Raw genomic sequence first — 23,334 nt, forward strand, 5'->3', positions numbered from 1 at the left:
TTTGACCCAAGTCTCAACCATTTGTTTCAAATTCAACCAATTTTGGCCCAAATGTTGACTTTTTGCCACAAACCCTTGACCGTTTTGCCCCAAACCTCAACCGTTCACATCAAACTCTGACCGATTTTGCCCCAGACCTCCATGGTTTGCCACAACTCTTGACCTTTGGCCCCAAACCTTGACCATTTGCACCAAACCTCGACCACTTTTGACCCAAAAATGGGACAAATGCTCCGTTCTTGCCCCAAACCTTCATTGGCTTTGGCCAATGTCACAGAATCCCAGACTGGTGGGGGGGGAAGGGACCTCTGGAGATCACCTGGTCCAAGCCCCGGCCAGAGCAGGGTCACCCAGAGCAGGTGGCACAGGAACGCGTCCGGGCGGGTTGGGAATGGCTCCGGAGACAGAGACTCCCCCACCTCTCTGGGCAGCCTGTGCCAGGGCTCTGCCACCCCCACAGCAAAGAGGTTCCTCTTCTGGTGGCACCAACCCCGGCGTTGTCACCCAACGGCCCCACACTCTGTCCCCACCTTCACCAGTTTGGGCCCAAGTCTCAACTGGTTTTGCCCCAAGTCTCCAACAATTGGCACCAAACCTTGACGGGTTTTGAGCCCCAAATCCCTTTGCTCTGGGATCCGGAACCCGACACAGAGCCCAGACCCCGTCCAGGTCCCAGAGACCCCAGGACCCAAATCTCAACCGTTGGCATCAAACCCTGACCGTTTCTGCCCCAGACCTCCATGGTGTGCAACAACTCGTGACCATTTCCCCCAAACCTTGACCATTTGCACCAAACCCAACCATTCCTGACGTAAACCTCCACCAGTTTGCCCCAAATCTCAACCCTTTGACCCAATCCTCGACCATTTTTGGTGGGGGCACGGAGATGGGGGGCGACGGCGGGAGCGGGCGACTCAATTCTCTCGTTCCTCCCTCCCCAGGGCTGATGGCGGCCGTGCAGCTGGTGGCGTCCGGAGGGGGCCTCCAGAAACCCGGGGGGTCCCTCACCCTCCGCTGCAAGGGCTCCGGCTTCACCTTCAGCAGCTTCGACATGTACTGGGTGCGACAGGCCCCCGGGAAGGGGCTCGAGTGGGTCGCGGGTATTTACAGTAGTGGTAGCGCCTACTACGCGCCGTCGGTCAAGGGGCGCTTCACCATCTCCAGGGACAACTCCCAGAGCACGCTCACGCTGCAGATGAACAGCCTCCGGGACGACGACACGGCCACCTACTATTGCGCGAAGACTAGTTGTGGTGGTGGTTGTTATGGTGGTGGCACCTTCCCCGACACCGTGTCCCACCTTCCCTGTGTTGGGTCCCCTCATCGACCAATTTTGCCCCAGACGTCGACCACTTTTGCCCCAAATCTCAACCATTATCATCAAACCCTGACCGATTTCTCACCAGACCTCCGTGGTTTGACCCAACTCTTGACCATTCGCCCCAAACCTTGGCCATTTTATCCCCAAATCTCAAATGATTGGCACCAAACCTCAACCATTTCTGCCCCAAACCTCCACCCTTCTTGCCCCAAACCTTCAATGCTCTTGACCAATATCTTGAACACTTCTGCTCCAAACCTTGACCATTTATCCCGAACCTGACCGTTTTTGCTCTAAACCTTGAGGGCTTTTGCCAGAAATACCCTCCCCTTGCCCCAGATCACAAGCATTTACCCCAAATCCAAAACGGATTTGCCCCAAGTCTTGACTGCTTTTGCCCCAAGTTTCAACCATTTGCTTCAAATTCAACCAATTTTGCCCCAAGTCTCAACTCTTTGCCCGAAACCTCAACAATTTCCCACAAAACGTGAACCGTCACCCAAAATCTTGACAGGTTTTGCCCCAAGACTCAAACGTTTGCCCCAAATTCGACCAACGTTGGCCCAAATCTTGACTGTTGACCTGAAACCCTTGACTGGTTTTGGCCCAAATCTCAACAGTTTGCAGGAAAACGTGACCACTTCTACCTCAACCCTTGACGTTTGCAGCAAATCTCGACTGGTTTTGGCCCCAAAAATCCTTTCTTCTGTGTCTTGGAACCCTACCCAGAGCCCAGGCCCCTTCCAAGGCCCAGACCCTCCCCCCCAGGACCCCAGATTTTCTCCCCCGAGGTTGGAACCAGCCTGGAGCCAGGAGCAGGGGGAGCTGGGGGGTCTCCCTTCTGCCCCCTCCCCAGGGCTGATGGCGGCCGTGCAGCTGGTGGAGTCCGGAGGGGGACAACAGACACCCGGGGGGTCCCTCACCCTCCGCTGCAAGGGCTCCGGCTTCACCTTCAGCAGCTTCGCCATGGGATGGATGCGACAGGCCCCCGGGAAGGGGCTGGAGTTCGTCGCGGGTATTGAGAGTGATGGTGGTGACACAGGGTACGTCCCACCAGTCAACTCAAACTCTTCCCGCATCCCAACACGTTGATGGAACCCTTTGCCCCCAGCCTCAACCCCCCTGTCCTGCATCCCAACATCCCGGCGCCTTCCCCACACCCCCGCACCCACCACAGACCCCCGCGGGGTGCCCAGAACCCTTGAACGGGCCCCCAAAATCTACCATGAGCCATGGACCCTGTCCCAGGACGTGTCCTGCCAGGGCTCCGGCTTCACCTTCAGCAGCGTCGGCATGGCTTGGGTGCGACAGGCGCCTGGGAAGGGGCTGGAGTTCGTCACGAGTATTAACAGCGGTGGTAGTTACACGGAATACGCGGCGTCGGTCCAGGGGCGCTTCACCATCTCCAGGGACAACTCCCAGAGCACGCTCACGCTGCAGATGAACAGCCTCCGGGACGACGACACGGCCACCTACTACTGCGCGAAAAGTTATGCTGGTGGTGGTGGCACCAACCCCTTCTCCATGGAACAACATCCCTGTGCCGTGTCCCCAAATCAACCCTTCTTGGCCCAAATCTGAAGCATTTCTCCTAAGCCTCGACTATTTCTACCCCAAATCTCAACCGGTTGCAGCAAACCCTGACCGATTTCTCACCAGACCTCCATGGTTTGACCCAACTCTTGACCATTCGCCACAAACCTTGACCATTTGCACCAAATCTTGACCATTTTTGCCCCAGATCTCAAATGATTGGCACCAAACCTCGACCATTTGTGCCCCAAACCTCCACCCTTCTTGCCCCAAACCTTCAATGCTCTCCACCAATATCTCGACCACTTTTGCTCCAAACCTTGACTGTTTCCCTCAAACCTGACCATTTGTTCCCTAAACCTCAAGGGCTTTTGTCCCAAATGTCGTCCCCTTGCCCCTAATCTCAATTGTTTGCCCCAAATCCCAACCATGTGCCCCAATGTTGAATGGTTTTGCCTCAACTATTGACTGGTTTTGACCCAAGTTTCAACCATTTGCTTCAAATTCAACCAGTTTTGGCCCAAATCTTGACTTTTTGCCACAAATCCTTGACCGGTTTTGCCCCAAACCTAAACGATTTCCCACAAAATGTGAATGGTCACCCAAAATCTTGACTGGTTTTGACGCAAGTCCCAACTGTTTGCCACAAATTCAACCGATGTTGGCCCAAATCTTGACTGTTCACCCAAAACCCTTGACTGGTTTTGGGCCAAACCTCAACCGTTGGCACCAAACCCCGACCGTTTCTGCCCCAGACCTCCATGGTGTGTCCCAACTCTTGACCATTTGCCCCAAACCTGACCGTTCCTGATGTAAACCTCCACAGCTTATGCCGCAAATCTCAGCATTTCACCCAATCCTCGACCATTTTCCCCCCAAACCTCCACCATTTCCCTCTCGTCTCAATCGCTGTTGCCCCAGACCTCGACTCTTGGCACCAAACCTCGACGGTTTCACCATCCCCCTGACCAATAGGACCCCCCTGGGCCCCCCCAGCAGCACCCATGGCGCATCAGCCCCCTCCGCCTTCCTCGTGGCCGCCCTCCCAGGTAGGACCCGGCCCCGCTCACCCCCTTTCCCCCACACTCGGGCGCGGAGATGGGGGACGACGGCGGGAGCGGGCGACTCAATTCTCTCCTTCCTCCCTCCCCAGGGCTGATGGCGGCCGTGCAGCTGGTGGCGTCCGGAGGGGGACAACAGACACCCGGGGGGTCCCTCACCCTCCGCTGCAAGGGCTCCGGCTTCACCTTCAGCAGCTTCAACATGTTCTGGGTGCGACAGGCCCCCGGGAAGGGGCTCGAGTACGTCGCGGAGATTCGCAACACTGGTGGTACCACATGGTACGCGTCGTCGGTCAAGGGGCGCTTCACCATCTCCAGGGACAACTCCCAGAGCACGCTCACGCTGCAGATGAACAGCCTCCGGGACGACGACACGGCCACCTACTACTGCGCGAAATGTTATGCTGGTGGTGGTGGCACCAACCCCTTCTCCATGGAACAACATCCCTGTGCTGTGTCCCCAAATCAACCCTTCTTGGCCCAAATCTGAAGCATTTCTCCTAAGCCTCGACTATTTCTACCCCAAGTCTAAACCGGTTGCAGCAAACCCTGACCAATTTCTCACCAGACCTCCATGGTTTGACCCAACTCTTGACCATTTGCCCCAAACCTTGACCATTTTCACCCCAAATCTCAAATGATTGGCACCAAACCTCGACCATTTCTGTCCCAAACCTCCACCCTTCTTGACCCAAAACTTCATGGGTTTTGGCCAATATCTCAACCACTTTTGCTCCAAACCTTGACTATTTCTCTCAAACCTGATTATTTTTACCCTAAGCCTCAAGGCTTTTCTCCCAAATATAGTCCGCTTGCCACAAATCTCAACCGTTTGCCCCAGTGTTGAATGGTTTTGCCCCAAGTCTTGACTGGTTTTGACCCAACTCTCAACCCTTTGCCCCAAATTCAACCAATGTTGGCCCAAATCTTCACTGTTTACACCAAACCCTTGACTGGTTTTTCCCCAAACCTCAACCACTTGCCCCAAAACATGAACGGTTACCCCAAGTCTTGACCGTTTTGGCCCCAAATCTCAACCGTTTGCATCAAACTCTGATCATTTTTTGCCCCAGACTTCCATGGTTTGCAACAACTCTTGACCATTTCCCCCAAACCTTGACCATTCGCACCAAATCTTGACCATTTTTGACCCAAATCTCAAACGACTTGCAGGAAACCTCAACCATTATTTCCCCAAACCTCCACCAATGTTGCCCCAAAACTTCAATGGGTTTGGCCAGTATCTCGATGGCTTCTGCCACAAACCTTGACCTTCTGCCCCAAACCTGACCATTCCTGAATTAAACCTCAAGCGCTTTTGCCCCAGATCTCAACCCTTTGACCCCAACCTTGACCATTTCCCTCTCGTCTCGATCGCTGTTGCCCCAGACCCCGACTCTCGGCACCAAACCTCGACCGTTGCACCATCCCCCTGACCAATAGGACCCCCCTGGGCCCCCCCAGCAGCACCCATGGCGCATCAGCCCCCTCCGCCTTCCTCGTGGCCGCCCTCCCAGGTAGGACCCGGACCCGCTCACCCCCTTTCCCCCACACCCGGGCGCGGAGATGGGGGGAGACGGCGGGAGCGGGCGACTCAATTCTCTCCTTCCTCCCTCCCCAGGGCTGATGGCGGCCGTGCAGATGGTGGAGTCCGGAGGGGGCCTCCAGACACCCGGGGGGTCCCTCACCCTCCGCTGCAAGGGCTCCGGCTTCACCTTCAGCAGCTACGGCATGGGATGGGTGCGACAGGCCCCCGGGAAGGGGCTCGAGTTTGTTGCACGTATTGCCAGCGATGGTAGTGGCACCTACTACGCGCCGTCGGTCAAGGGGCGCTTCACCATCTCCAGGGACAACTCCCAGAGCACGCTCACGCTGCAGATGAACAGCCTCCGGGACGACGACACGGCCACCTACTACTGCGCGAAATGTAATAGTGGTGGTTGTGGTTACGGTGGTGGCACCAGCCCTGGCACCGTGTCCCCACATCCCGCCATCTCCCTCAAACCCTTGCACAAAGACCCAGGTCTCGGAGCGAGTCCGGGCCCCCAAAGCCTTGGCTTTTGGCCCAAATCTTTGCCCTCACCCTCGTCTGCAGGGGCTCTGGCTCCATCTCCAGCAGCTGCGCCATGGACTGGGGGCAACTCTCCACCTCTTTTGGCCAAAACCTTGACTGTTTATCCCAAACCTGACCATTTTGGCCCTAAAACTCGAGGGCTTTTGTCCCAAATACCATCTGCTTGCCCCAAGTCTCAACCATTTGCCCCAGCACTCAAATGGTTCTGCCCCAAGTCGTGACTGGTTTTGCCCCAACTCTCAACTGTTTGCCCCAGATTCAACCAATGTTGGCCCAAATCTTCACTGTTTACACCAAACCCTTGACTGGTTTTGGGACGAACCTCAACTCTTTGCCCCAAACCGAAACAATTTCCCACAAAACCTGAACGGTCACCCAAAATCTTGACTGGTTTTGCCCCAACTCTCAACTGTTTGCCCCAAATTCAACCACTGTGGGCCCAAATCTTGACTGTTCACTCCAAACCCTTGACCAGTTTTAGGCAAAACCTCAACTATTTGCCCCAAAACATGAAGGATTACCCCAAGTCTTGACTGCTTTTCCGCAAGTGTCACCTGTTTGCCCCAAATTCAGCCAATGTTGGCCCAAATCTTGACTCTTTACCCCAAACTTTTGACTGGTTTTGGGCCAAACCTCAACTGTTTGCACCAAACCTCGACCACTTTTGCCTCAACCCTTGATGTTTGCAGCAAATCTCAACTGGTTTTGGCCCAAAATCCCTTTGTTGTGTGTCTTGGAACCCTACCCAGAGCCCAGGCCCCTTCCAAGGCCCAGACCCTCCCCCCCAGGACCCCAGATTTTCTCCCCCGAGGTTGGATCCAGCCTGGAGCCAGGAGCAGGGGGAGATGGGGGGTCTCCCTTCTGCCCCCTCCCCAGGGCTGATGGCGGCCGTGCAGCTGGTGGAGTCCGGAGGGGGACAACAGACACCCGGGGGGTCCCTCACCCTCCGCTGCAAGGCCTCCGGCTTCACCTTCAGCAGCGTCAGCATGGAATGGATGTGACAGGCGCCCGGGAAGGGGCTCGAGTGGGTCGCGTATATTAGCAGCGGTGGTAGCACAGGCTACGCGCCGTCGGTCAAGGGGCGCTTCACAATCTCCAGGGACAACTCCCAGAGCACGGTCACGCTGCAGATGAACAGCCTCCGGGACGACGACACGGCCACCTACTACTGCGCGAAATGTGCTTACGGTGCTGGTGCTGGTTATGTTGGTGGCACCAGCCCCGGCACCGTGTCCCAACTTCCCTGTGTTGGGTCCCCTCATCGACCGATTTTGCCCCAGTCGACCATTTTTGCCCCAAATCTCAACCATTATCATCAAACCCTGACCGATTTCTCACCAGACCTCCATGGTTTGACCCAACTCTTGACCGTTTGCCACAAACCTTGACCATTTGCACCAAAGCTTGACCATTTTATCCCCAAATCTCAAATGATTGGCACCAAACCTCGACTATTTCTGCCCCAAACCTCCACCCTTCTTGCCCCAAACCTTCATGGGTTTTGGCCAATATCTCCACCACTTTTGCTCCAAACCTTGACTATTTCTGTCAAACCTGACCATTTGTGCCCTAAACCTCGAGGGCTTTTCTCCCAAATATTGTCCGCTTGCCCCAAATCCCAACCATTTACCCCAATGTTGAATGGTTTTGCCCCAACTATTGACTGGTTTTGACCCAAGTCTCAACCATTTGCTCAAATTCAACCAATTTTATCCCACATCTTGACTTTGTGGCACAAACCCTTGACCGGTTTTGCCCCAAACCTCAACTCTTTGCCCCAAACCTAAACAATTTCCCACAAAACATGAACCGTCACCCAAAATCTTGACTGGTTTTGCCCCAAGTCTCAAACGTTTGCCCCAAATTCAACCAATGTTGTCCCAAGTCTTTACTGTTTACACCAAACCCTTGAGTGGTTTTGGGGCAAAGCTCAACCATCTGCCCCAGAACATGAACGGTTACCCCAAGTCTTGACCACTTTGGCCCCAAATCTAAACCATTTGCATCAAACTCTGACTGGTTTTGCCTGAGACTTCCACAGTTTGCAGCAACTCTTGACCATTTCCCCCAAACCTTGACCATTCGCACCAAACCTTGACCATTTTTGACCCAAATCTCAACAGCTTTTGCCCCAAATCTCAACCCTTCGACCCAATCCTCGACCCTTTTTGGTGGAGGCACGGAGATGGGGGGCGATGGCGGGAGCAGGCGACTCAATTCTCTCCTTCCTCCCTCCCCAGGGCTGATGGCGGCCGTGCAGCTGGTGGAGTCCGGAGGGGGCCTCCAGACACCCGGGGGGGTCCCTCACCCTCCGCTGCAAGGCCTCCGGCTTCACCTTCAGCAGCTCCTACATGCAATGGGTGCGACAGGCCCCCGGGAAGGGGCTCGAGTGGGTCGCGAGTATTTACAGTAGTGGTAGCGCCTACTACGCGTCGTCGGTCAAGGGGCGCTTCACCATCTCCAAGGACGACTCCCAGAGCACGCTCACGCTGCAGATGAACAGCCTCCGGGACGACGACACGGCCACCTACTACTGCGCGAAAGCTGCTGATGGTGGTGGCTCTGAGCCGGCGTCTGCTCAGGAAACGCGCCGGCGAGTCGCGTCCCCGTGGGGGACAGGAGGCAGCGATGCCTGGCAGCCCCCGGCCCTCTGGGACGGCTCCAGCCGCTGCCTCTGCCTGCCCCGAGCCCGCGCCCCGGCACCGACCCCAACATCCCTGCCGTGGGTCCCAGCAGCTTCCCCAAACCCCGCACCCGGCCCTCAGCCCCACACCCAACACCCAACCTTGCCCCAAGCCTCAACGCTTTGGCCCCAACCTTCACTGCTTTTGCCTGAAATCCCAACCCTCTGCCCCAAATCCCAACCATTTGCCCCAACGCTCAAAGGGGGGTGCACCAAATCTTGACCGGTTTTGCCCCAAATTCAACCTAAAGCATTTGCCCCAAAACGCCAACAGTTTTGCCCCAAGTCTTGACTGGTTTGGCCCCAGCTCTCAACCCTTTGCCCCAGATTCACCCAATGTGGGCCCAAATCTTCACTCTTTCTCCAAACCCTTGACTGGTTTTGGGGCAAACCTCAACCATTTGCCCCAGAACATGAACGGTTACCCCAAGTCTTGACCGCGTTGGCCCCAAATCTCAACCGTTGGCATCAAACTCTGACCGATTTTGCCCCAGACCTCCATGGTTTGCCACAACTCTTCACCTTTTGCACCAAACCTTGACCGTTTGCACCAAACCTCGACCACTTTTGCCCCAAAAATGGGGCAACTGCTCCGTTCTTGCCCCAAACCTTCATTGGGTTTGGCCAATGTCACAGAATCCCACACTGGTGGCGGGGGGAAGGGACCTCTGGAGATCACCCGGTCCAAGCCCCGGCCAGAGCAGGGTCACCCAGAGCAGGTGGCACAGGAACGCGTCCGGGCGGGTTGGGAATGGCTCCGGAGACGGAGACTCCCCCACCTCTCTGGGCAGCCTGTGCCAGGGCTCTGCCACCCCCACAGCAAAGAGGTTCCTCCTCGCCTTGAGGTGGAACTTCCCACGGTCAAGTTGGTGCCCGTCACCCCTCGTCCTGTCCCCGGGCACCACTGGGAAGAGCCCGGCCCCGTCCTCCTGACACCCCCCCTCTCAGCGTTCGTCAGCGTTGAGAAGATCCCCCCTCGGACGTCTTCTGTCCACACTGGAGACCCCATCCCTCAGCCTTTCGCCCTCGCCACGTCCTCGTCCCACCATGGGCGTCCACTTGGCTTCCACCTTCCTCCTCCTCCTGGCCGCCCTCCCAGGTAGGACCCGGCCCCACTTCACCCCCGTTTTTCCCCCCACACCCCGGCGCGGAGATGGGGGTTGACGGCGGGAGCGGGCGACTCAATTCTCTCCTTCCTCCCTCCCCAGGGCTGATGGCGGCCGTGCAGCTGGTGGAGTCCGGAGGGGGCCTCCAGACACCCGGGGGGTCCCTCACCCTCCGCTGCAAGGGCTCCGGCTTCACCTTCAGCAGCAAAGGCATGGGATGGATGCGACAGGCCCCCGGGAAGGGGCTTGAGTTCGTTGCACGTATTGCCAACGATGGTAGTTACACAAACTACGCGCCGTCGGTCAAGGGGCGCTTCACCCTCTCCAGGGACAACTCCCAGAGCACGCTCACGCTGCAGATGAACAGCCTCCGGGACGACGACACGGCCACCTACTACTGCGCGAAAAGTAGTGGTGGTGGTTCTGGTGCTGGTAATGCTGATGGTGATGCTTATGGTGGTGGCACCAACCCCAGCCCCATGGAACAACACCCCTGTGCTGTGTCCCCAAATCAACCCTTCTTGGCCCAAACCTGGAGCATTTGCCACAAACCTCGACCACTTTTGCCCCAAACCTCAACCGGTTGCAGCAAACCCTGACCGATTTCTCACCAGACCTCCATGGTTTGACCCAACTCTTGACCATTCGCCCCAAACCTTGACCATTTGCACCAAATCTTGACCATTTTTGCGTCAAATCTCAAATGATTGGCACCAAACCTCAACCATTTCTGCCCCAAACCTCCACCCTTCTTGCCCCAAACCTTCAATGCTCTCGACCAATATCTCGACCACTTCTGCTCCAAACCTTGACCATTTATCCCAAACCTGACCATTTGTGCCCTAAACCTCGAGGGCTTTTGTCCCAAATATCATCCGCTTCCCCAAAAGTCAACCGTTTACCCCAAATCCAAAACATTTGTCCCAAAGTTGAATGGTTTTGCCCCAAGTGTCAACCATTTGCTTCAAATTCAACCAATGTTGGCCCAAATCTTCACTGTTTACACCAAACCCTGACCGTTTTTGCCCCAGACTTCCATGGTTTGCAACAACTCCTGACCATTTCCCCCAAACCTTGACCATTCGCACCAAACCTTGACCATTTTTGACCCAAATCTCAAACAACTGGCACTAAACCTCAACCATTTTTTCCGCAAACCTCCACCAATGTTGACCCAAACCTTCAATGGGTTTGGCCAATATCTCGACCGCTTTTTCCCTGGAAAAAGCTGATGGAGTCCGGAGGAGGCCTCCAGACACCCGGGGGGTCCCTCACCCTCCGCTGCAAGGCCTCCGGCTTCACCTTCAGCAGTGTCAGCATGGAATGGGTGCGACAGGCCCCCGGGAAGGGGCTGGAGTGGGTCGCAGGTATTAGCTATGGTGGTGGTACCACAAGATAGGCGCCGTCGGTCAAGGGGCGCTTCACCATCTCCAAGGACGACTCCCAGAGCACGCTCACGCTGCAGATGAACAGCCTCCGGGACGACGACACGGCCACCTACTACTGCGCGAAATGTTATGCTGGTGGTGGTGGCACCAACCCCAGCCCCATGGAACAACATCCCTGTGCTGTGTCCCCAGATCAACCCTTCTTGGCCCAAATCTGGAGCATTTGCCACAAACCTCGACCACTTTTGTCCCCTCATCGACCGATTTTGCCCCAGTCGACCATTTTTGCCCCAAATCTCAACCATTATCATCAAACCCTGACAAATTTCTCACCAGACCTCCATGGTTTGACCCAACTCTTGACCATTTGCCCCAGTCCTTGACCATTTGCACCAAATCTCGACCATTTTATCCCCAAATCTCAAATGATTGGCACCAAACCTCGACCATTTCTGCCCCAAACCTCCACCCTTCTTGCCCCAAACCTTCAATGCTCTCCACCAATATCTTGAACACTTCTGCTCCAAACCTTGACCATTTATCCCAAACCTGACCATTTTTGCCCTAAACCTCGAGGGCTTTCATCCCAAATATCGTCCACTTGCCCCAAACCACAACCATTTACCCCAAATCCAAAACATTTATCACAAGAGTCAAACCGATTTGCCCCAAGTCTTGACTGTTTGCCGCAGATTCAACCAATTTTGTCCCAAATCTTGACTTTTTGTCACACACGCTTGACCAGTTTTGCCCCAAACCTCAACTCTTTGCCCTAAACCTAAACAATTTCCCACAAAACGTGAACAGTCACCCAAAATCTTGACTGGTTTTGCCCCAAGTCTCCAACGTTTGCCCCAAATTCAACCAATGTTGTCCCAAATCTTCACTGTTCACCCCAAACCCTTAACTGGTTTTGGGGCAAAACCTCAACCGTTTGCCCCAGAACATGAACGGTTACCCCACGTCTTGACTGTTTTGGCCCCAAAACGGTGTCCTGCCCCGCCTCTTTCAAAGGTTCCGGCTCCACCTTCAGCAGCTCCGCTACGGATTGGGGCAACAGACACCCGGAATCTTCCCCAAAATCTTTGCTCCAAGCCCAGAGCCCTCTCCTGAGCCCCGACATCGGTTTTCCCCCAAAATCCCAAGCATCTCCCCCAAATCCTCGCCCCAAGCGTCGGGCGTCCCGGGATTTCCCCGAAATCCCAGCATCCTCCCCCAATTCCTTGCTCCGGGCATCACCATCCCCTGCCCCCCCATACCAAAAATCTCAACGTTTTCCCCAAATCCTTGCCTCACCCTCAGCATCCCAAAATCCTAACATTCCCCGCCCCCAAACCAGCGGATTGGCCCCAAAATCCCATTATCGGCCCCAAATCCTTATCCCCAGCATCAAATCCTTATCCCGAGCCCCCAAAATCTCCTTATTTTCCCCCAATTCGATGCCCCAGGGCGAGGGAGGCCTTAGAGCAGGGCGGGGGGGAAGGGAAGGAGAAACCGAAACCCTCATTTCCGGCCTTTTTACCCCAAAACAAAGCCGATGACGTCAGCAGCGGGCCAGCTGCAGCGGCGGCAATTAAAGAACTCGACCGCGATCAACAGGGGAAGGCAATTAAATAATTAAGAAGTGACGGGGGCGAAGCAGAGCCGGCAATTAAATAATCGAGCCCGAAGAATTAACGAGTCGCCCGGCAAAATCCCGCAATTAAAAAATTACGTTAAAAAAAATAAAAATAAAATAATAATTTTAAAAAAAAAAAAAGCCACAAACGTGCCCTGCGGAGCTCGCAATTAAATTAATCGGGGTCGATAATTAATCAGGGCACCGCAGAGACCGCAATTAAATTAATCAGGGCGAATAAATGATAAGGGCGCTGCAGAGATTGTAATTAAATTAATCGGGGTCAATAATTAATCAGGGCACCGCAGAGGTTGCAATTAAATTAATCAGGGGGAATTAAATGATCAGGGCACCGCAGAGATTGTAATTAAATTAATCAGGGCGAATAAATGATCAGGGCACTGCAGAGATTGTAATTAAATTAATCAGGGGGAATTAAATGATCAGGGCACTGCAGAGATTGTAATTAATTTAATTGGGGCAAATAATTAATCAGGGCACCGCAGAGATAGTAATTAAATTAATCAGGGCGAATAAACGATCAGGGCACTGCAGAGGTTGTAATTAAATTAATCGGAGCAAATAATTAATCAGGGCACCGCAGAGGTTGCAATTAAATTAATCAGGGGGAATTAAATGATCAGGGCACTGCAGAGATTGTAATTAAATTAATCGGGGCAAATAATTAATCAGGGCACCGCAGAGATTGTAATTAAATTAATCAGGGGGAATTAAATGATCAGGGCACTGCAGAGATTGTAATTAATTTAATCGGGGCAAATAATTAATCAGGGTACTGCAGAGCTTGCAATTAATTTAATCGGGGCAAATAATTAATCAGGGCACCGCAGAGATAGTAATTAAATTAATTAGGGGTAATTAAATGATCAGGGCACCGCAGATTAAATGATCAGGGCACCGCAGAGATTGTAATTAAATTAATCGGAGCAAATAATTAATCAGGGCACCGCAGAGGTTGCAATTAAATTAATCAGGGCAAATAAACGATCAGGGCACTGCAGAGGTTGTAATTAAATTAACCGGGGTAAATAATTAATCAGGGCACTGCAGAGCTTCAATTAATTTAATCGGGGCAAATAATTAATCAGGGCACCGCAGAGATAGTAATTAAATTAATCAGGGGGAATTAAATGATCAGGGCACCGCAGCGGTTCCAATTAAATTAATCAGGGGGAATAATTAATCAGGGTACTGCAGAGCTTGCAATTAATTTAATCGGGGCAAATAATTAATCAGGGCACCGCAGCGGTTGCAATTAAATTAATCAGGGGGAATAATTAATCAGGGCACTGCAGAGCTTGCAATTAAATTAATCAGGGGGAATTAAATGATCAGGCCACCGCAGGGATTGTAATTAAATTAATCAGGGGGAATAATTAATCAGGGTACTGCAGAGCTTGCAATTAATTTAATCGGGGCAAATAATTAATCAGGGCACCGCAGAGATAGTAATTAAATTGATCGGGGGGAATTAACTGATCAGGGCACGCAGAGACCGCAATTAAAAAATCCGGTCTAAATAAATGATGAGGGCTCTGGCGAGACTGTAATTAAATTAATCAGGGGGAATAAACGACCGGGGCATTGCAGAGGCCGTTAATTAAATCCGTCGGGGTGAAGAATTCATTAGGGCTCTGGCAATTAATGAGTGCGGGGTAAGGAAGATAGAAGAGGGCGCGGGGGCCGGCAATTAATTAATTAACTCGATGTACCCCCGCCGTCAGGGCACGGGGGTGCAATTGTTAATTGCAACGTTGCAATTAAAGAACCGGGGGTGGGGGGTGGGGGGGTGTGAGCGATTAATTCCCACGAGATATCACGATTCGGGGTGTATCGTTAATTAACTCCCTCTAGAGATCGCAATTAAAAAATTGAGTGTATATCGTTGATGAATTTCCTCCAGATATCGCAATTAAAAAATTGAGTGTATATCGTTGATTAATTCCCTCCAGATACTGCAATTAAAAAATTGAGTGTAAATCATTGATTAATTCCCTCCAGATATCGCAATTAAAAAATTGAGTGTAAATCGTTGATTAATTCCCTCCAGAGATCGCAATTAAAAAATTGAGTGTAAATCGTTGATTAATTCCCTCCAGAGATTGCAATTAAAAAATTGAGTGTAAATCGTTGATTAATTCCCTCCAGAGATTGCAATTAAAAAATTGAGTGTAAATCGTTGATTAATTCCCTCCAGAGATTGCAATTAAAAAATTGAGTGTAAATCATTGATTAATTCCCTCTAGAGATCGCAATTAAAAAATTGAGTGTAAATCGTTAATTCCCTCCAGAGATCGCAATTAAAAAATTGAGTGTAAATCGTTGATTAATTCCCTCTAGATATCGCAATTAAAAAATTGAGTGCGTATCGTTGATTAATTCCCTCCAGAGATCGCAATTAAAAAATTGAGCGCGTATCGTTGATGAACGCCCTCTAGAGATCGCAATTAAAAAATTGAGTGCATGTTGTTGATTAATTGCTTCCACTTATCACAATTAAAAAATTGAGCGCGTAGCGTTGATTAATTCCCTCTAGAGAGCGCAATTAAAAAATTGAGTGTATATCGTTGATTAACACCCTCTGGATATCACAATTAAAAAATTGAGTGTGTATCGTTGATTAACACCCTCTGGATATCACAATTAAAAAATTGAGCGCGTATCGTTGATTAATTCCTTCCAGATTATCGCAATTAAGAAATTGAGCGCGCATCGTTGATTAATTCCCTCTGGATATCGCAATTAAAAAATTGGAGTGTATATCGTTGATTAATTCCTTCCAGATATCGCAATTAAGAAATTGAGCGCGCCATCGTTGATTAGCTCCCGCCAGAGATCGCAATTAAAAAACATGGGCGTACGGCGTTGATGAATTCCCTCGGGACCTCGCAATTAAACGACCTGGGGGGGCGTCTAACCGTGATTAATCCCCTGGAGACGTCGCAATTAAAAATTTCGGGGGTGCGCGTCCGACCGTGATGGATTAATTCCCTCGGGACCTCGCAATTAAACAACTCGGCGGCCACCTGCCACCAATTCCAATCCCCCCCCACCCCCCGGCCAATTAAAAACAAACACTAAATCTCGGCCCCCACCTGCCATCGATTCCCCCCCATCGATCCCCCAACTCCCATGAGACCCCCTAATTAAACAATTAGGCATTCCCGCCGCTAACGAGCAAGAGATTTGCCATTCAAACGCCGCCGCCCCCCACGGCGAAGGTGGGGGTTGGGGGTGGGGGTTGGGGTGGGGGGCGGACCCCTTCCCATGCAAATCCCCGCCGCCCGCCGGCCTTTAAAACCCCCCGGTCCCACCATGGTGGCACCATCCCCGGCCTTCCCCACCCTCAACCCTTTCTCCTCGTCCCGCCATGGGCGTCCACTTGGCTTCCACCTTCCTCCTCCTCCTGGCCGCCCTCCCAGGTAGGACCCGGACCCGCTTCACCCCCGTTTTTCCCCCCACACCCGGGCGCGGAGATGGGGGTTGACGGCGGGAGCGGGCGACTCAATTCTCTCCTTCCTCCCTCCCCAGGGCTGATGGCGGCCGTGCAGCTGGTGGAGTCCGGAGGGGGACAACAGACACCCGGGGGGTCCCTCACCCTCCGCTGCAAGGCCTCCGGCTTCACCTTCAGCAGCGTCAGCATGGAATGGGTGCGACAGGCCCCCGGGAAGGGGCTGGAGTGGGTCGCGGGTATTTGCAGCGGTGGTAGCACAGGCTACGCGCCGTCGGTCAAGGGGCGCTTCACCCTCTCCAGGGACAACTCCCAGAGCACGCTCACGCTGCAGATGAACAGCCTCCGGGACGACGACACGGCCACCTACTACTGCGCGAAAGCTGCTCACGGTGGCCCCGGGCCCCGCCGGCGGCTGGCAAAAACCCCCCCCGCCCCTGACCCACCGTTGGAGGGTTGTCCTCCCGCCCAGGCCCCCAAGGGATGGATGGTGGAGCCTTCGCCGCGCTCCAGTGGGCGCAGATGGCGCGGCCGGGCTGGGCTCGGAGGTGGGAGTCGGCGCGTGGCGCCCCAGAGTCTTTCGAGGAGCTCAGATCCCTCGCAAGGGCCTTTCGAGGAACCCCAGACCCCTTGGCGTGGTGGCCAAGAGCTTCTGGAGAAGCCCCAGACCCCTCAGTGTGGTGGCCAAGAGCCTTTTGAGGAGCTGAGAGCCTTCGCAAAAGCCTTTCGAGGAACCCCAGACCCCTTGGCGTGGTGGCCAAGAGCCTTTTGAGGAGCCCAGACCCTTTGAGTGGTGGCCAAGAGCCTTTCGAGGAGCTCGGATCCTTTCCAAGGCCCCTTTGCGTGGTGGCCAAGAGCTTCTGAAGAAGCCCCAGACCCCTTAGTGTGGTGGCCAAGAGCCTTTTGAGGAGCTCAGATCCTTTGTAAGAGCCTTTTGAGGAGCCCAGACCCCATTGTGTGGTGGCCAAGAGCTTCTGAAGAAGCCCTAGACCCCTTTCTGTGGTGGCCAAGAGACTTTCAAGGAGCTGAGATCCTTCGCAAGAGCCTTTCAAGGAGCCCAGACCCCTTTGCGTGGTGGCCAAGAGCTTCTGGAGAAGGCCCAGACCCCTTTCCGTGGCAGCCAAGAGCTTCTGGAGAAGCCCCAGACCCCTTTGCATGGCGGCCCAGAGCCTTTTGAGGAGCTCAGATCCTTTGCAAGAGCTTTTTGAGGAGCCCCAGACCCCTTAGTGTGGTGGCCATGAGCCTTTTGAGGAGCCCCAGACCCCTTAGTGTGGTGGCCACGAGCCTTTTGAGGAGCCCAGACCCCTTTGCGTGGTGGCCAAAAGCTTCCGGAGAAGGCCCAGACCCCTTAGTGTGGTGGCCAAGAGCCTTTTGAGGAGCCCAGACCCCTTAGTGAGGTGGCCAAGAGCCTTTTGAGGAGCCCCAGACCCCTTTGTGTGGTGACCAAGAGCCTTTCGAGGGGCTGAGATCCTTTGCAAGAGCCTTTTGAGTAGCCCAGACCCCTTTGCATGGTGGCCAAGAGCCTTTTGAGGAGCCCAGACCCTTAGTGTGGTGGCCAAGAGCCATTCAAGTACCTCAGATCCTTTCCAAGGCCCCTTTGCGTGGTGGCCAAGAGCTTCTGAAGAAGTCTCAGACCCCTTAGTGTGGTGGCCAAGAGCCTTTTGAGGAGCCCAGACCCCTTTGCGTGGTGCCCAAGAGCCTGTAGAGGAGCCCAGACCCCTTTGCGTGGTGGCCAAGAGCCTTTTGAGGAGCCCCAGACCCCTTAGTGTGGTGGCCATGAGCCTTTTGAGGAGCCCAGACCCCTTAGTGTGGTGGCCACGAGCCTTTTGAGGAGCCCAGACCCCTTAGTGTGGTGGCCAAGAGCTTCCGGAGAAGGCCCAGACCCCTTTGTGTGGTGGCCACGAGCCTTTTGAGGAGCCCCAGACCCCTTAGTGTGGTGGCCACGAGCCTTTTGAGGAGCCCCAGACCCCTTTGCGTGGTGTCCAAGAGCCTTTTGAGGAGCCCCAGACCCCTTAGTGTGGTGGCCGCGAGCCTTTTGAGGAGCCCCAGACCCCTTTGCGTGGTGGCCAAGAGCCTTTTGAGGAGCCCAGACCCTTAGTGTGGTGGCCAAGAGCCTTTCAAGTACCTCAGATCCTTTCCAAGGCCCCTTTGTGTGGTGGCCAAGAGCCTTTCGAGGAGCCCCAGACCCCTTTGCGTGGTGGCCACGAGCCTTTTGAGGAGCCCCAGACCCCTTTGCGTGGTGGCCACGAGCCTTTTGAGGAGCCCCAGACCCCTTTGCGTGGTGGCCAAGAGCCTTTTGAGGAGCCCCAGACCCCTTAGTGTGGTGGCCACGAGCCTTTTGAGGAGCCCAGACCCCTTAGTGTGGTGGCCAAGAGCTTCCGGAGAAGGCCCAGACCCCTTTGCGTGGTGGCCACGAGCCTTTTGAGGAGCCCCAGACCCCTTTGTGTGGTGGCCAAGAGCCTTTTGAGGAGCCCCAGACCCCTTTGTGTGGTGGCCAAGAGGCTTTCGAGGAGCCCAGACCCCTTAGTGTGGTGGCCAAGAGCCTTTCAAGTACCTCAGATCCTTTCCAAGGCCCCTTTGCGTGGTGGCCAAGAGCTTCTGAAGAAGTCTCAGACCCCTTAGTGTGGTGGCCAAGAGCCCTTTGAGGAGCCCAGACCCCTTTGCGTGGTGCCCAAGAGCCTGTAGAGGAGCCCAGACCCCTTTGCGTGGTGCCCAAGAGCCTGTAGAGGAACCCACTTTTGCCCCAAATCTGGGCCTGCTTTGGCCCTTTGTGGCCACTTTTGCCCCAAATCCGGGCCTGCTTTGGCCCTTTGTGGCCACTTTTGCCCCCAACCCGGCCCTGCTTTTTCTTTTACGCCCATTTTTTCCCTGATTAATGGGATGTTTTCCCCTTTTTTGACCATTTTTTTCCCCCACAAATCCGGGGATGCTTTTCCCTTCGCAACAATTTATGCCTTAACTTTGGGAATACTTTTGCCCTTTCTTGCTCGTTTGGTCCTAAATATTGACATTTCCCTGCATTTCGTGGCTATTTTTGTGCAGAGTTGGGGGATGTTTTGCCCTTTAGGGGTAATTTTGCCCCGAAGAGGAGCGATTTAATTTCTTTTCGGGCCATTTTTACCCCGAAGTTTGCCTGTATTTGCCCTTCACAGCTCTTTTCGGGAGAAATATTGGGATGCTTTGGCATTTTATGGCCATTTTTAATGGACATATGAGGATAATTTGCACTTTATGCCCAGTTTGGGGGCAATTCTGGGGTTATTTTTATATTTTAGGGGCACTTCTGGGGGGCAGAGGAGGGAGGAGCTGAGGCTGTGGGCGCTGGGGCGTGCGGCCCCGCAGAGGAGGGGGCTGCGGCGGGGGATTTTGTCACCCCCTGTGTCACCGTGGGTGGTGGTTGTGGTTGGGCTGTTGCTGTTTGTACTTGTCACGGTGGTTGATGGTGTGACAAAAACGGCGGTGGGGGCTCCGCTTTCCCGGGGGACCAGCCCCCGCTTGTGCCCCCTTCCCCTTCCTGGCCCCTTCCCCAGGGGGAGGATTTCCCTTTATGGCCACTTTCGACCCAAATCCGGGACGGCTTTGGCTCTTCTGGCCAGGTGTGCACGAAATCTGGGCCTTCTTTGGCCCTTTTTTGTCCAGTTTTGACTCAAACCTGGGCCTGCGTTGACTCTTTTTGCCCATTTTGATCCAAATCTCACTGTGCTTTGCCTTTTATGGATCATTTCCACCAAAGTCTGGGCCGTCTTTAGCCATTTTTTTGAAAGCTTTGACCCAAATCTCAGCGTGCTTTGGCCCTTTTTGGGCCAGTTTTGACCCAAATCTCAGCGTGCTTTGGCCCTTTCTAGGTGGTTTCAACCCAAATCTGGGCCTGCTTTGGCCCTTTTCCACCCACTTTTGACATAAATCTTGCCTGCTTTCACCCTTTTTGACTGTTTTCACCAAATCTGGGCCTGCTTAGGCCCTTCCTGGCCCTTGCAACCAAAATCTGTGCCTGCTTTGGCCCTTTTTTGGGCGAGTTTTGACCCAAATCTGGGCCTGCTTTGACACTTTTTACCCTTTTTGATCCAAATCTCAGTGTGCTTTGCCCTTTTTGGTTGGTTTCCACCAAAATCTGGGCCTGCTTTGGCCCTTTTTGACAGTTTTGACCAAAATGTGGGTGCGCTGTGTCCCCTTTTGGGTTAGTTGTGACCCAAATCTGGGCTGGATTTGGTCCGATTTGGGCCAGTTTTGACCCAAATCTGGGCCTGCTTTGTCCCTTTTTGGCCATTTTGACCCAAAGCTCAGAGTGTTTTGCCCTTTTTGGCCCTTTTCAACTCAAATCTGTGCCTGCTTAACTCTTTTTTTGTCCGTTGTTGATTCAAATGTAGACCTACTTTAGCCCTTTTTGGCTATTTTCGACTCAAATCTGGGCCTGCTTTGGCCCTTTTTTGTCCAGTTTTGCCTCAAATCTGGGCCTGCTTTGACTCTTTTTGCCCTTTTTGATCCAAATCTCACTGTGCTTTGCCTTTTATGGATCATTTCCACCAAAGTCTGGGCCGTCTTCAGCCATTTTTTTGAAAGCTTTGACCCAAATCTCAGCGTGCTTTGGCCCTTTTTGGGCCAGTTTTGACCCAAATCTCAGCGTGCTTTGGCCCTTTCTAGGTGGTTTCAACCCAAATCTCGGCCTGCTTTGGCCCTTTTCCACCCACTTTTGACATAAATCTGGGCCTGCTTTCACCCTTTTTGACTGTTTACACCAAATCTGGGCCTGCTTAGGCCCTTCCTGGCCCTTGCAACCAAAATCTGTGCCTGCTTTGGCCCTTTTTTGGGCGAGTTTTGACCCAAATCTGGGCCTGCTTTATGCTTTTTGGCTGTTTTGCCCCAAATCTCAGCGTGCTTTGCCCTTTTTGGCCCTTTTCAACTCCAATCTGGGCCTGCTTTGGCCCTTTCTGTCCAGTTTTGAGCCAAACCTGGGCCTGTTTTGGGACTTTTCGACTGTTTTGACCAAATCTAGGCCTGTTCTAGGCCTTTTTGGTCCTTTTCAACTCAAATCTAGGTCTGCTTTGGCCCTTTTTGGTCTGCTGTTGACCCAAATCTGGGCCTCCTTTGGACCTTTTTGGCCATTTCTGACCCAAGTCTGGGTCCCTTTTGGCCTTTTTGACTGGTTTGACCAAACTCTAGGCTTGTTCTAGGCGTTTTTGGCCCTTCTTAACTCAAATCTAGGCCTGCTTTGGCCCTTTTGGGCCAGTTTTGAGCCAAATCTAGACCGGCTTTGGCCCTTTTTTAGGTGGTTTCAACCCAGAGCTGGGCCTGCTTTGGCTCTTGATGTCTCTTTTGGCACCAGACCTGGGGCTGCTTCAACATTTTCCCCCGTTCTTTCCTGTTTTGGAGCCACAATGTACTTGTTCTGTCATTTAGGGCCAGTTTTGCCCTAAATGTGGGACCGCTTTTTCCCTTAATGGCTCTTTTTGCAAACCTACGGCAATGCTTTTGGTTTTTCCCGGCCACTTAGGTCTAAATATGGCAACAGTTTTCCCCTTTGGGGCCGATTTTGCCCCGAATGTGGTGGTGTTTAGCCCTTCACGGCCATTTTTGCTCCGACAACGGGGGCGTTTTGCCCTTTGTGGCCGATTGTGCTGAAAATCTGGGGATGTTTTGGCTCTGATGCCAGGTCTTTCCCGAAATACGAGGCGCTTTGCGGTTTTACAGGTGTCTTTTGGGAGGAAATGCGGGCATGCTTGTGTCCTTTATATCCCGACTTTTGCCGGAAACCTGGGCGAGTTTTCCCACTGGCTGGAGATTTTTGGGGCAGAGGAGGGAGGAGCTGAGGCTGTGGGCGCTGGGGCGTGCGGCCCCGCAGAGGAGGGGGCTGCGGCGGGGGATTTTGTCACCCCCTGTGTCACCGTGGGAGATGGTGCTGGTTGTGCTGGTGGTTGGGCTTATCACGGTGGTTGATGGTGTGACAAAAACGGCGGTGGGGGCTCCGCTTTCCCGGGGGACCAGCCCCCGCTTGTGCCCCCTTCCCCTTCCTGGCCCCTTCCCCAGGGGGAGGATTTCCCTTTATGGCCACTTTCGACCCAAATCCGGGACGGCTTTGGCTCTTCTGGCCAGGTGTGCACAAAAGCTGGGCCTTCTTTGGCCCTTTCTGCCCAGTTTTGACCCAAATCTGAGCCTGCTTTGACACTTTTAGCCCTTTTTGATCCAAATCTTGTCGTGCTTTGCCCTTTTTGGTTGGTTTGCACCAAAATCTGGGCCTGCTTTGGCCCTTTTTGACAGTTTTGACCCAAACGTGGGTGTGCTCTGGCCCCTTTTGGGTCAGTTGTGACCCAAATCTGGGCTGGATTTGGCCATTTCTGGGCCATTTTTGACCCAAATCTGGGCCTGCTTTGGCCCTTTTTGCCCTTTTTGCCCCAAATCTCAGCGTGCTTTGCCTTTTATCGATTGTTTCCACCAAAATCTGTGCCTGTTTTGGCCCTTTTTGAAAGTTTTGCCCCAAATCTGGGCCTGCTTTGCCCTTTTCCTTGGGTTTTGCCCCAGATCGGGGTCTGCTTTATCCTTTTTGGCCATTTTGACCGAAATCTCAGCATGCTTTGCCGTTTTTGACCCTTTTCAACTCAATTCTGGGCCTGCTTTCGCCCATTTTCGGCCCAGTTTTAAAACAACTCTGGGCCTGCTTTACGCTTTTTGGCCAGTTTGACCCAAATCTCTGTGTGCTTTGGCCCTTTTTGTCCCTTTTCAACTGAAATCTGGGCCTGCTTTGGCCCTTTTCATCGTTTTCGATTCAGATGTGGACCTACTTTAGCCCTTTTTGGCTATTTTTGACTCAAATCTGGGCGTGTTTTGGACCTTTATGGCTATTTTGTGCGAAATCTGGGCCTGCTTTGGCCCTTTTTGGTTAGTTTTGACCCAACTCTGGGTCTCTTTTGGCCTTTTTGTCTGTTTTGACCAAACTCTAGGCTTGTTCTAGGCCCTTTTGGCCATTTTGGTCTCAAATCTAGGCCTGCTTTGGCCCTTTTTGGCCATTTTTGATTCAAACGTGAACCTGCTTTGGCCCTTTTTGGCCGTGTTCAACTAGAATCTGGGTCTGTTTTGTCCCTTT

At 53.2% G+C, this 23,334-nt stretch overlaps 2 protein-coding genes and 4 gene segments (V, D, J or C); all 6 read left to right on the forward strand.

Annotated features, from left to right (window-relative positions):
• Positions 1 to 2,554: 2,554 nt before the first annotated feature.
• Positions 2,555 to 2,919, forward strand: LOC141737044 (immunoglobulin heavy variable 3-23-like). The segment is given in 1 exon segment: positions 2,555 to 2,919. A coding segment is annotated over 1 exon segment (288 nt).
• On the forward strand, positions 2,890 to 4,741 carry LOC141737041 (immunoglobulin heavy variable 3-23-like). The segment is given in 2 exon segments: positions 2,890 to 3,903; positions 4,008 to 4,741. Coding segments are annotated over 2 exon segments (618 nt in total).
• Positions 4,742 to 5,309: 568 nt separating this feature from the next.
• On the forward strand, positions 5,310 to 6,772 carry LOC141737039 (uncharacterized). Its single transcript, XM_074571655.1, has 2 exons — positions 5,310 to 5,432; positions 5,537 to 6,772. The coding sequence occupies exon 2, from the start codon at positions 5,542 to 5,544 to the stop codon at positions 6,208 to 6,210; it is 669 nt and encodes a 222-aa protein (XP_074427756.1). The 5' UTR covers positions 5,310 to 5,432; positions 5,537 to 5,541; the 3' UTR covers positions 6,211 to 6,772.
• Positions 6,773 to 8,234: 1,462 nt separating this feature from the next.
• On the forward strand, positions 8,235 to 8,915 carry LOC141737040 (uncharacterized). The gene is given in 2 exon segments (XM_074571656.1): positions 8,235 to 8,276; positions 8,278 to 8,915. Coding segments are annotated over 2 exon segments (660 nt in total). The 3' UTR covers positions 8,896 to 8,915.
• A 796-nt stretch (positions 8,916 to 9,711) lies between these two features.
• LOC141737042 (immunoglobulin heavy variable 3-23-like) lies at positions 9,712 to 10,807 on the forward strand. The segment is given in 2 exon segments: positions 9,712 to 9,771; positions 9,881 to 10,807. Coding segments are annotated over 2 exon segments (549 nt in total).
• A 5,297-nt stretch (positions 10,808 to 16,104) lies between these two features.
• Positions 16,105 to 23,334, forward strand: part of LOC141737036 (Ig mu chain C region-like) — a 35,700-nt gene continuing 28,470 nt past the window's right edge. The window contains 2 exon segments of the C gene segment in view: positions 16,105 to 16,227; positions 16,337 to 16,648. Coding sequence covers positions 16,176 to 16,227; positions 16,337 to 16,648 — 364 coding nt within the window.

The sequence above is a fragment of the Larus michahellis genome, unplaced genomic scaffold (assembly GCF_964199755.1).
Source record: "Larus michahellis unplaced genomic scaffold, bLarMic1.1 SCAFFOLD_253, whole genome shotgun sequence".
NCBI classification, from domain to species: Eukaryota; Metazoa; Chordata; class Aves; order Charadriiformes; family Laridae; genus Larus; species Larus michahellis.